Genomic DNA, 12,591 nt, shown 5'->3' with positions numbered 1-12,591 from the left:
TTTGACCAAAGCGACCGCGCTGGAAACAGTTCAAGGGACTGTCGTCGACTACAGAGTACCGAACTGCATACATCACGCACACAAAAGGCATCAGCGCACAAACCAACAACACAAGCGCAAACTCCAGTTGTTTGCACTTCACTTTTTGGTTCAAAATAATGTCACAGTTCACAGGACTTTCCTGGCCCAATACCAAAATAATCAAAAGTGGAAATGCTCTTGCCAGATTGGCCACATTTGATTGCATTAGTAGTGCAGCAGATTATGACGCCTTTCACAGAAGTTACGCTTTACTTGAGTTTCCGACTTGTGCAACAAGATATGGCGTAGCTTATGCAATCATTTTACGTAGCATAAGTTGCATCAAAGTGGAAATGAACGACTTCACTAATACTAATTATGTTTGGATAAAGCTTGTTATCGCTGTTAACTAAACACAGTTTATACATGAGACATGCAACTTTTTTGGGAGGTTATAAGAGTTAGCGTGTCTGTGAGAGAACTTTGAGAATTTTGGCCGGTTCCAATGAAAAAGATGAAACTTTTCCAAAATGGTAGATGGAAATAATCCAACAACTGTTTTGTGACTGTTGTAACATTCTAAACACCCATTCGTAAAGGCCGTGATCGTCCTTGTCCAAGGCATTTAACACTACACAAGTTGCACAGCAAAGCAACATTTCATGAAATCGACCGTAAGTACATCGTGCGGCTACAGCAGAAATTACTGGCACAAGGCCCACGCAAGGTGCCGTGTTATGCCGCATTTTGGGAAATCAGCTGCGGGTGTTGAAAGACGAATACCAAGGAGAGGATAAATTGTAATGTGACATTCCCCGTGCTTACTTGTGGATGCTGAGTTTGACAGGGGTGTTGGTGTAACCCTGCTCCTCGCGCAACGCCTTCACTTCTTTCCAGACCTTCAGGATGTGGCGCAGCAGCTGACGATCGTGAAGCAGTTGATTATCTCGCAATCGTCTTACATCCCTTTAGGCACAAAGGCAAAAAAAAGCATGGGATCAGATACCATTTACGTTACCCCAGAACTGGCTTACGATAAATTGGTTACGGCCAATGGAATAGAGTATTTTGGACAGAGTTAATCAAAATCTAAAATTACAAAATTCAATAAAGTAGATTTGAATGCTGTTTTACACTGCAGCTAAAACCAACAGTAATGATCCACTCCTGTGCTGAGAAATATCCGCAACAAATGAGCCCGGAAGTTTCTGTTTTTTTAATCAATTATTCCTCTTTTGATTACAAATTCGGTCAACCAAACTTTCTAGTCCAACAATACCCAAATGTCCTCTTGCAAGGCTTTCAGAAAGTTAAAATATTCAACCCTTTTAGGTTTAAAGACTAATTTACATAAATATCCATCTTTCTGCAAAACCTGAAACCAACTAAGGTGGTTATTCTGAAAACTCTGGCTGCCCACACCAACAGTGGCCAATACGAGAGAACGGTATTGGCAGGGTTTTTGTACCTCATTTCGTTCTTGTAGTCTATCATTCTTTGCGAGCTCTGGTCAACGACGGTGGCTTCCGGGTCCAGCTTGCGTGACTTCAGGACCGCCAGCTGGTTCTCCAGGTTATGCACGGCTAGCTTCAGCGCTTGAAGCTGTGGGAGAAAGTAACCGGCATGTAAAATTACACTGCGTTTCAACAGACGACAGGATGAATACCTATGCGGTCCAGTACATCAAGTCACCGTCACCACAAACTAAACAGACTGTATACGTGTGTCAGCCATCTTGAATTAAAATGAGGTAAAACTTTTTATTGACGGGACCTGGGAGAAAAATAACAGTAACCAAAATAAATATTTGAATAGTTTAACATTTGTGGTAAATTATTTCTAAATGTCTTAAGCAGCATTTAAAAATACTGAAAGTAAGGTTGAAACCCAGTCTGGCACCACCCCATTTTAATAGATTACATTGAATGCGATATCAGGAACAAGATAAAAATATGTTGGCTATCTGATTTTTGTACCTATGAGAGATCTGGAAGTAGCTAGGTGCTGTTTACCTTTTCCGTCAGGTACTGCGCCGTGCTTTTCTGTTTGGTCTTCAAGAACTGGTTGTACATCTGCTGCAGCTTGGAGGCCAAGACGTGCTCCTTGCTGAAGAGGGAATGGTGGGTGAAGGCCAGCATGTTGACGTCAATGTCCAGCTGGTATTGAGACAGGAGACTGTCACCCAGGCCGTCGATGTAGCGGTGGTCGAATTCAGTCGTCACGGCCTGATTGGGGGTAGGGTCAAACAGACGGGGGGAGGGGATGCGGAATCGTAGACCAGAGAGAAAAATGACCACGTTATTCACTGTAGATTGCTTTGTTACAGCCACTGTGTGGAACAATGTTCCACCATGTTACACTGCCAAGCCGTGTATTGTGAAGTAACCCAAAAGTTACCACAGACTGGTGTACAAATTACTGTTGACTAGAATGCATTAACTTGCCCCATGGGCTAGTGGAAAAATACCTACTAGTTTGAAAACTATCATTTGTCTTATTTGTAAAAATGAAAGCAAAAGTTACAAATGTTGTGAGTTTCGATTTCAGACGTTGTCTATTACTTATTATTGTAACAGTTACTAAAGTTGAAGAAAGGCCAGTCAAAGTTAGCTAAGCAATGTCAGTGGGCTACTGAAATTCTTGCAGGCTAATGACAAAATAAGTGACCTTGCCCGATGTGCTAGTTAAAAAAGCTGAAGGTCGAGGCCGATGCTCTTAAACTGTGTTTCATGTTCTCAAGGAAGCACTGAAAAGTTAGGGTTTGCTGTTGGGTAAAAAAAAATGGAACCGTCACACGCCACTTTCAGTTTTGTATTTGGTGATGGGATACGATCCTATTGCACTGATCATATGATCTCCATTCATTAAAGTCTTAATGCTACGTGAATTCAATGTACCTACCTTTTTGTAGACCGTCTGTAGCCAGGGATCCCGCTCTTCGTTGCTGATGACTTTGGGCCTGGTAGGTGTCTCCTTCAGGGGGTCTGGCAAAACCTTGATGCGGCCGTCGTCACCAAACCAACCTTTACCCTGAGTGTGGATAAGTTACCAATACAATATAATGTTCTAGAAAATGGATTTTTATAAATAGACCATTTTTGGAACTGGGGTACCGTTTTTGGACATTTTGAAATTGTACTGTGGTCTTTTGGTATATGGGAGACACAAGCAGACCAACAAACAAATTTTGTGGGGGGGAGTTTGAAGGGGAGTTGTGAGGTTAAATGTGGGGGCATCTTATGCACTTTTCTGGAAAAAGACTACAGGAAACTTGTCCTCCCTCATTTAAAAGTCTGTAAGTCAATTGGGCTTTTGCCCTGCCTGACATGTATTTTATCACTGTATTACTCAGTGTATGCCCCCGAAGGCTTGTGAAAAAACCCACAAGTGTACTCAGGTGGGACTTGAACCCACAACTTCCTGCTTACTAGTGCAGACATCTTAACCACTCGACCACCGAGCTTGCCTGCGTCAGCTGGCTGGTTCGAATCAGATGTAAGTAAGTCAAGTTACAAGTCGGGTCGGAATCACTAAAATGAGAGGCACAAGCAACGTTGGAGGAATGGCTCTGCCACATTTTGCTCAAGTTGTGACTTGAACAGGAGATTACTTGTGATGCTTCATGATGCCTTCTGACTGGACTGGAGATTGAACTTGAGTTACCTTGCGATGCCTTGTGATTGGACTTGAGATACCTTGCGATGCCTTGTGATTGGACTTGAGTTACCTTGTGATGCCTTGTGATTGAACTTGAGTTACCTTGCCATGCCTTGTGATTGGACTTGAGATGCCTTGTTATTAGACTGGAACTTGGACTTGGGACACCTTATGATGCCTAGTGACTGGGCTTGAGATAAGACTTGTGATACCTTGTGACTGGATTTCAGATCAGATTTGTGACACCTTGTGATGCATTTTGACTAGACGTCAGAGCAGACTTGTGATACCTTGTGATGCCTTGTGATTGGACGAGTGACTTGACTTGAAATTGGATCTGTACGTCGACTAGTGGTGATTTGTGATTATCTGTGATAGCTTGCAATAGTCTGAGACAATGACTAATCTGATGAATGAATTGGATTTGTAAGTGCTGTACCTTATCAGGACGATTCAGAAGTCGATGCTCCATCACGTTCTGGTTGCGTATGGATATCTCGGGCCTGATGCCAACATAGAATCCCTCGTCCTCCAGGTAGCGAGGCTCCGCCTCTCCGGCAATCTTCTCTTCAACGGGAACTGCAAGAATAAATTTGCTCTTTGAAAAATTCCGCCACCGTCATCATCTCAAATATACCATACATTTATCCTGATTTGACGTGTGCAAATGGGGCAGACACGCTGAGTTAAGTCAAATGGGGCAGACTTGCTCAGTCAGGTCAAACGGGCAGACCTGCTCAGTCAAGTCAAATGGGGCAGACCTGCTGAGTCAAGTCAAATGAGCAGACCTGCTGAGTCAAGTCAAATGAGCAGACCTGCTGAGTCAAGTCAAATGAGCAGACCTGCTGAGTCAAGTCAAATGGGGCAGACCTGCTGAGTCAAGTCAAATGGGGCAGACCTGTTGCTGAGTCAAGTCAAACAGGCAGACCTGCTGAGTCAAGTCAAATGGGGCAGACCTGCTGCTGAGTCAAGTCAAATGGGGCAGACCTGCTGCTGAGTCAAGTCAAATGGGGCAGACCTGCTGAGTCAAGTCAAATGGGCAGACCTGCTGAGTCAAGTCAAATGGGCAGACCTGCATGCTGAGTCAAGTCAAATGGGGTAGACCTGCTGCTGAGTCAAGTCAAATGGGGCAGACCTGCTGAGTCAAGTCAAATGGGGCAGACCTGTTGCTGAGTCAAGTCAAATGGGGCAGACCTGTTGCTGAGTCAAGTCAAATGGGCAGACCTGCTGAGTCAAGTCAAATGGGGTAGACCTGCTGTTGAGTCAAGTCAAATGGGGCAGACCTGCTGAGTCAAGTCATTCATGGAATGAAGTGCCTGTGTGGAAATTTATTGCCCTTCTCTAGCAATTTTGGGGCTTTTCCAGGACTCTCACAGTAAAGCTGTAAAGAAAATCCCTATGCTTGACCCATTTTCTTCAATGTCTTTTCCAATGATTTTCCATGAGGAGAACAGCCAGGTTTTTGGAGTGACTTTCCATGTTAAAACCACATCTGAAGTTTCCTTCACAGTTTCAACAACCATGCTCTAAGATGTGATGCCTTTATACGTTTCTTCCATGTTTCCTTCGTGTTTTCCTATTTTCTAGAACTTTTTCCATGAACTTCCGTGAAAGGATTTCCCAGTGCTTTTCCATGAACTTGGGGAGAAACCCAAGAGGAATTTTTCATACTCACTTGCGGCAACACTTGGAATAAAGTAATACCCCTTCTCCAGGTCTTCCCGGTCCCTCAACAGGACGAATTCTGGGCCCTTCATCTCCGTCGGGAAATCCTTCCAGTTGTCCCGGTCCAGGAAGAATTCCGACAGTAGCGGCTTTTCCTCCCCTTCCTTCTTGTCCTTGGACCCTGTAGGTGGCTTTTGACCCTTTGCTGTTGGTTTGCCAGTAGGGGCTTCCTCAGGTTCTTCTGTTCCCTCAGGGGCTGCGCTGGGGCCCGGTCGGTCCTCAGGAGGGATGTCATCCTCTCCCGACATTTTTGGCAGCTCTTCGGGTTCTGGGTCGAAGTTGCGGGTGAAGAAATCATAGATTTCATCCTCAGAGGGAAGTATCGATTGCTGGAGAGGAAAGAAATAGAAATCTTGGTTTTTATCACTGACAAAACTTTAGAAACTATTGTCTTTGTTTGGAGAAATGTAAAGGCTGATGGTGATTTTTATAATTTTTTACTTAGATGAGTTGAACATCTCTTTTCCTATGGGAAAGCCCGGAGGCCACTTTCCACCAGTTGTTTGCTGAGATGACTTTAACCCTAACCCTCCTGAATCCTTCATTGAGGAGGGTTAGGGTTAATCTGCGTGCATGTCTTGAAAGCCTCTTTCAATTTACATAGTTCCTCTGGATACAATTTGTGCAAGCAAATTTCGCTTTGACCTTGGGGCCTTGACGACCACTCTCCATTTGCTGTTTGTTGATATGAACTCAAACTGTATGCTCAATCAAACCTTGGACCTTTGAAGACCACTTTCAATACAGTCAATCCCGTTTGGATGATGCTGGGTCCAGCAATCTTTGGGGCTTTTGAGGCCACTTTCTTGTTTTGAATAATAATAAATCAATCTATCCTTATACAAGCCTGGATGACCTTGTGGGCCACTGTCTAGTTTGATTGACATTGAATTAGTATGTCTTTGCCTATTAAGTTCTGATGGCACTGAATGCCAATTGTTGTTTTGACCAATACTGAAGCAATCTGCCCTAATACCTGTCAGTTGATGACCTTGAAGGCCACTTTTTGACTGGCACTGAATCAATCTGCCCTTCTGTGTTCTGGATGGCCTTGACAATGATAGCTAATTACTTTTTAATGACACTGAATAACTGTCCAATGCCTGAGCCTTGGTGGCCTTGAAGGCCATTTTCGTGTTTGACCGATACTACATCAACCTGTCCTTACCTGTGGCTTGATGGCCATTTTCTTCTTTGACCGATAATGAATCAATCTGCCCCCACCTGTGTCTTGATGGCCTTTTGAAGGCTATTTTCTTGTTTGACTGATACTGCCTCACCCTGTCCTCACCTGGGCCTTAATGGCCTTGAAGGCCGCCTTCCACTTGCTCTTGGCTGCCAGTGACTGCTGGAGTACCTTGTCCTCCTCTTCTTCCTCTTTGGTCAGCTGTGATTTTGTGAACACCAAATAAAGGATGATTAAACCCAGTTCTCCAATGGGTACTGGTCATGACTACAAAATCGATACAGGTTCTTGCTGGCCAAATCTCTGCAATACCACCTTTGTTGCACAGGTTCTTCATTACCAGTCATGAGTCCTGACTATTCCTTAGGAAATCAGTGCTTTAGTCTTTTACTCTTTTGGCTTCAGGCACACAATGCTGCATTAACATTACAGATTACAGAAGATGCCTTCAGTGACATTTATTAACTACACTGTTACATTGACAGGTGTAAATGCAGAAAGTTCTGAAGCAAAATAGATTCAATAAACCTATCTGTACCTAATCAAACCAGATTCTGAGCGATTTGCATTAAGCCGCGAGAGTAGAGTATTAAATATTAATGTATCACATGGACAAAATGACGCTTCATTAAATAAAAACAAAACCTTCATATTTATTGACTGAAAAGTTCAAAGCCATAGCAGCTTCATTTGGACATGGTTTTACTGCACAAGGACTTGCGACTCAACCAAATAACTTGTACTTGAACTTGCAAGAAATGGCATGCTGCCACATCTCTGTTTGCCTACAAGGAACTTACAAATGAAGGATCATCAAATCTGGTGGCCATGTCTCGGGCCCTTAGGCCTCGAAGCAGGCGTGACGGCAGGTCTTTCTCTGGGTCCTTGGCAACTTCCTCTCTCATCGTTTCCTCTGCTTTCTCCTGGAACCCGAGAGAGTCAACAGGAGAAATTGTAGGATTTGAATTGACATCAAGGGCTCGCAGTAAGTGAGGGGAGAGGAACAGTTGGGTTGGGGTGCAGCAAGGATTGGGTGGATTGGATTGGGCGGGTTAGGGTGAAGTGACTTCAGTTTTGAGTGAAGTTGGTTAGGTTCGGAGAGTGAGGATTGAGTAGGGCATGCTCATGGGCCTGGGATTAGGTGGAATGGGTTGATGAGGATGGTGTGAGTTCAGGTTTAAGTGAAGGTGATTCGGTTTGTATGAACTGGATGGGGTGAGGTTGGGTAATGCTGGGCTTAGTGAAGCAGGATGTTTGAGTTGGCTATGTAGGATGGCCAGGTCCCACAGGTGGATTGGGTCAGAATGGGGTGTATTTGGATAAGTACAGCGGGTGGGTGGGATAGTTGGGTCTGAGGTACGGTAGGTCATCAGGCTGAGCTCACCTTAGTTTTCATGACCTTCATCCTAATTCGTTCCCTGATGGAGGCATTCAGGTTCTTGGAGGGCTCTGGAATGACCACTCCTGTTTGAGCAGCTATCACCGCTTCCTCCATACTCATGGGCTCTAGGACGGGGGGAAATAAGACCAACAAGGGGTGAGATGATGGGACAGCACAACTGGTGAGATGGGAGTGGTCGTGATCAGGTCCATCAGAGCAGCTGTCAAGGCTTCGTCCATACTCGTGGGCTTGAGGTGAGGGGAAATGACACCATCAAGGTGAAATGATGGGACAGCAATAGTACTGCGACTAGTCAGACATCCGACGAGATGGGAGTGGTCACGACCACGCCCTGAGGAGCAGCTTTCGTGGCTTCCTACTGCCTGCCTTGCCTGGAGGTTTCCCGAGGTTTAGCAGAGTTTTCCGGGCTATCTCACGGTAATACCTCCAGTTTACCCTTTCTTTCATTTTGCATTCGTCCCTCACCTTTGCTATCCTTCCTGGCCTTGCTTTTCTTCTTCTTCCCCGCTCCTTCCTCGACTGACTCATCCTCCGGCTGCCCTGCCTCATCCGCTGGGCTCCCAAGCTGCTCTGGGGCGGTCTCTATCTCTCTCTCGGGAGCCAAGCGCTTGACTTTCCTTCTGGGGGCTTTGGCAGGGGGCTTCCTGTCGTCAACGGGCTGTTCCAAGGCAGTAGACAACTACCCAAAAAATAAAAAACGGCATGAACCTCAACCAAAGCTAAGACTGAGTGAAAAATTTAAACTTTAGTCCCCCAAAAAGCTTCTGTCTTTTGTAAGTTTTTCAACGGCTGGTTTATAAAGAACATGTGAACCACAGTGGGCGGATTTCCTAATTCTAGTCTAGTTCCCACCCTTCTGAATCACAGGGTACAATGAGGGGACCAGTGAAAAAAAATTAAATTATAGACTGGTTACCATCTCTCCTTCTAGCGGGACCAGTGAAACTGGTTCCAACCCCCCTTTTGAACCCTCCCTTCCTTGCAATCTCACCTCTTTCAGTTTCTTCTCCCGATTTGATGTCAGCTTCTCCACAAGATTCTCCGCTTCTCGGATCTCCTCCATGGGCTTGAGAAAACAGAAATTTGTAAAAAATAACAGAAGTTCAAAAACCAAGCATTTACTGCAAACAAAGGAGCAGAAAACTACGCACGATCCTGCAAACAACAAGCCTTAATTACAACATTGGGCTCCCATACCAAAGTCATGAATTTGCTCATTAAGTACAACTTCATAAGTCACAGGTTTGAATCCAAGTCCAATACAACCAAAAATTCAATATTAATTTCAGACAAAATGGGGGCAGAAATCACCAAATGTTATCCCCACTCCATAACCATGCAAAGCAAGATAGTTTGGGAAGTTGGACAATTCCCCTACCCGCTGTTAATTTTCTCACATAAAAGTTATCCAAAGAAAACAAATTACTGCAGAAACCAGTAGGTGATCCACTGATAATATTCAGATAACTCAATATTATGCAGACTCCATAAAGACTAATGAAAGCCATGTTTGATTCAATATTTCGTTCTTTATTCAGAACATAATTCCTGAAGATGTTCTGAATAAAGAACGAAATATTGAATCAAACATGGCTTTCATTAGTCTTTATGGAGTCTGCATAATATTGAGTTACTGCAGAAAACGTTGATATTTAATACTGGCAACGAACATTGTGGAATTGGCCTCGTTCTGAAATGCTGGGTCACATTTGTAATCTGTGTATGTGAAAAATCAAGAATGCTTAAAATGCAATGGAACACACTCATATTTAACAACTACTGTACATGTAGGTGGGAACAGACAGCTCTAGTATCTACATATATGCAAATTTGTGTACTGACTCACATCCACAATAGTCTCCATCTCTTCCACTCTATCACTTTCAAGCGTCACAGTCTGGGTAAAATAAAAACTTCTGAATTATATTTCCAGTTAAAGTACACATATTTTTTTCTCCTTCTTGCAAACAGAGGGGGTGATCTGGTGTTTCAAAAACACGTTTTGGGTCAAAGATGAAAGTATAAGAAGACACGACAGGCAAAAAGTCTAATCAAGTAATACACCAACAAGCCTACATGTAATAAGCAGAGCTGGCGAGAGTTGCGACACCTTCAGATTAGAAGCCATTTTTGTTCCTACCTCTGCAGGACAAGTGCACCCCTGTGGGTATAAAATAACACATTCCAACCTTTTGTCATTTTTTGGGTATTAGCACACCCTACACACAACAGCCAACTGTTTTGGACAAAAAATGGTGGCACGCATACCCTCTTGTCAGTATATCACAACTCTATCTACGTGTGCGTCTGAAACCAAAGTACATGTCATCTCAAATCTACATTTCATTTCATGAAATTCTGACATGTGCTATAACACTGTACACATGGTACACTCAGTGTTTGTCCCCGAAAGCTTGTGAAAAAACCACAAGTGTACTCGAGTGGGACTCGAACCCACCAAATTCAATTAACATCTCCCTGGCACAAATTCATCCTTGGAAATAGTTGTTCAGGGTACCCGCTGCTACATCTGACTCGAACCAGCCAGCCGACACCGGCAAGCTCAGTGGTCAAGTGGTTAAGACATCTGCATTAGAAGGAAGTCGTGGGTTCGAGTCCCCCCCCTTGTATGCTTGTGGGTTTTATTCACAAGCCTTCAGGGGCAAACATGGAGTATACGATGTTCTGATACTTGTCAGGCAGGGCAAAAATCCAAACTCTAGGGCCTACATTTCATGTTTTGTCGAATACTTGTAAAGCTTTAAAAGCCTCACGGAATAAATTGAGAAAGACAAAATTTGTTCGAAGGAAACAAATTTGATTGGATGACGATGCACACGTGCACATGTACCCACCCCATTCCTACTGGTAGACTGTGCCATCTCTAGGTCCATGGTTGGTGTCATAGACTCGCGTAGGTCCTTCCTGCGTTTCATGAGTCGCTGCTGTAGGGTTCTTGAATGAAGGAAGATATATATTGTACATGTACTCACAGTCGGTAAACTAATTTCAGCGACTTTGCATTGCAATTAGAGATGATCCACAGATCTCGGTATCTGATGATCCAGCATTCTTGCAGTCAGGCGGCCTTTTTGGAGAGATTCTTGTTGGAAAATACAGACCTAAGTATGTTTTGAAACAACATTCCACCAGTATTTTGGGGCAAAACGAGCAACAGCTAGTATTTTGGCACTCAACTCGTTCAGAATCCATTCTCATTTATCAGGTCGAGTCTATGGTACCAATGGGCCCTTGTGTATGCAGTCCATATCAGAGAGACCCAACAAGTTCTAGTTCTGGGAGTGACAACTGATCACTTTTTTCTGTCTTTCAACTTTCCACTGGCCAGCAAAAATTAAAATAAGAACATTAAAAAGTATACAATAGGCTCAACCTGTTGTCTGCCGCCCATACACAATTTCACAGGGTGTTCCCATTTGCCAAGCGTTGTATGCATGCGCACATATTTAATAGCTACCTTTCAGGTGTCTGTTTGAACAGGAGCATTTTACAGTTGTACGCCCCCAAAACTGCCAGCAGCAAATTTGTTACGTTCTTCAGTGATGCCAGTATATAGAGGGATCCCAATGTGACGCTTTTAGCGTCGATCTGCGCACTTCCGCGTTTGAAAACAAGGCTGTATGTGTCAGCTTCAATTCTTAATACGATCAGACGATTGAAAGTAAGGAGTCAAGATGCAAAAAAGGTATGTTAAATTCAGACTTTTCAGGCGGCAAATTTTGGTGGAAGAGTCTTTCAGGATGACTCGACATGTAAAATCAAAAGAAAACAGCATAACGGCAGAATGACTTACGAACCGGATACTCATGTACATTGTCGAGTCCGGGGGCGTGTGCGCAACGTTCAACATAGAGAACCTCGGTTTCAATGCGGATATGCGCAGACGGCACTCATGTGAAATCCCTCTATTCAAATTACATTACAATAGCCACTTATTTCCTACAAGTATACTCATAGACTCTGTTACACCTGTGACTACGAGTCACTCATTGTCAACAGTGAACATGTTGAAATTAAAGCTTAAAAAAAATACACAATAAAAGGAAAACCAAGCAAGTCATGAATACACATGAAGGGAATGCGCGAATGAGTGGGAAGATGGCATGGGAGTTTAGCACATCCACATGGCCATGACAAGTCCAACAAAGGAAAGAAAAGAAAAACAGACAAGAAAAAGGAAAGGAGGCACTGGACAACGGACATGTTGGAGGGAAGAAACTGCAAGTGTCAGGTGTAATCAGTCGATCTTTGTGCAATCTTTTTTACCTCATTTCACAATTTGCTGATCAGTCCGCCATCAGCCAATCGGCTTTTATTTCCAAATGGCTGGTGTGGAAAGATAGTTTCAAAAACTTTGGGGAATGAAGTCAGAGATTCAATCCTGGATCAAGTGATGGCACAATGCGATCATGCAAGCACAGTGATCAACCAAGCGCACCAAACATAGGCAGTCTCTACAACATGTGCATGTACATTTGCAGAGTGCCGCAACCGAAACCTGGTTTTTAATATTGAAGGCTGTACATGTAACTCATAAATTTACATTTTAATGTTTCAGAGTATTTTGAAGTTATTCAAC

At 43.6% G+C, this 12,591-nt stretch overlaps 1 protein-coding gene across 1 annotated transcript in view; it reads right to left on the bottom strand.

The window, feature by feature from the left end:
- The window catches only part of LOC110978710 (coiled-coil and C2 domain-containing protein 2A-like), a 32,275-nt gene that overhangs the window by 18,123 nt on the left and 1,561 nt on the right, over positions 1 to 12,591 (bottom strand). Inside the window, exons 3-15 of the mRNA XM_087148727.1 lie at positions 10,847 to 10,946; positions 9,838 to 9,888; positions 8,983 to 9,057; positions 8,457 to 8,670; positions 7,974 to 8,095; positions 7,390 to 7,512; positions 6,695 to 6,790; positions 5,354 to 5,732; positions 4,118 to 4,257; positions 2,923 to 3,051; positions 2,034 to 2,246; positions 1,490 to 1,623; positions 847 to 987 (exon numbers count right to left, since the gene is read on the bottom strand). Coding sequence (XP_087004853.1) covers positions 847 to 987; positions 1,490 to 1,623; positions 2,034 to 2,246; positions 2,923 to 3,051; positions 4,118 to 4,257; positions 5,354 to 5,732; positions 6,695 to 6,790; positions 7,390 to 7,512; positions 7,974 to 8,095; positions 8,457 to 8,670; positions 8,983 to 9,057; positions 9,838 to 9,888; positions 10,847 to 10,946 — 1,917 coding nt within the window. The remainder of the gene's footprint in view (positions 1 to 846; positions 988 to 1,489; positions 1,624 to 2,033; positions 2,247 to 2,922; positions 3,052 to 4,117; positions 4,258 to 5,353; positions 5,733 to 6,694; positions 6,791 to 7,389; positions 7,513 to 7,973; positions 8,096 to 8,456; positions 8,671 to 8,982; positions 9,058 to 9,837; positions 9,889 to 10,846; positions 10,947 to 12,591) is intronic.

This window comes from Acanthaster planci, linkage group LG18 (genome assembly GCF_054643075.1).
Source record: "Acanthaster planci isolate LZ-2023a linkage group LG18, COTS_SCS, whole genome shotgun sequence".
Taxonomy (NCBI): domain Eukaryota; kingdom Metazoa; phylum Echinodermata; class Asteroidea; order Valvatida; family Acanthasteridae; genus Acanthaster; species Acanthaster planci.
Note: the sequence above shows the minus strand (reverse complement) of the source record. Positions and strands in the feature narration are given on the sequence as shown.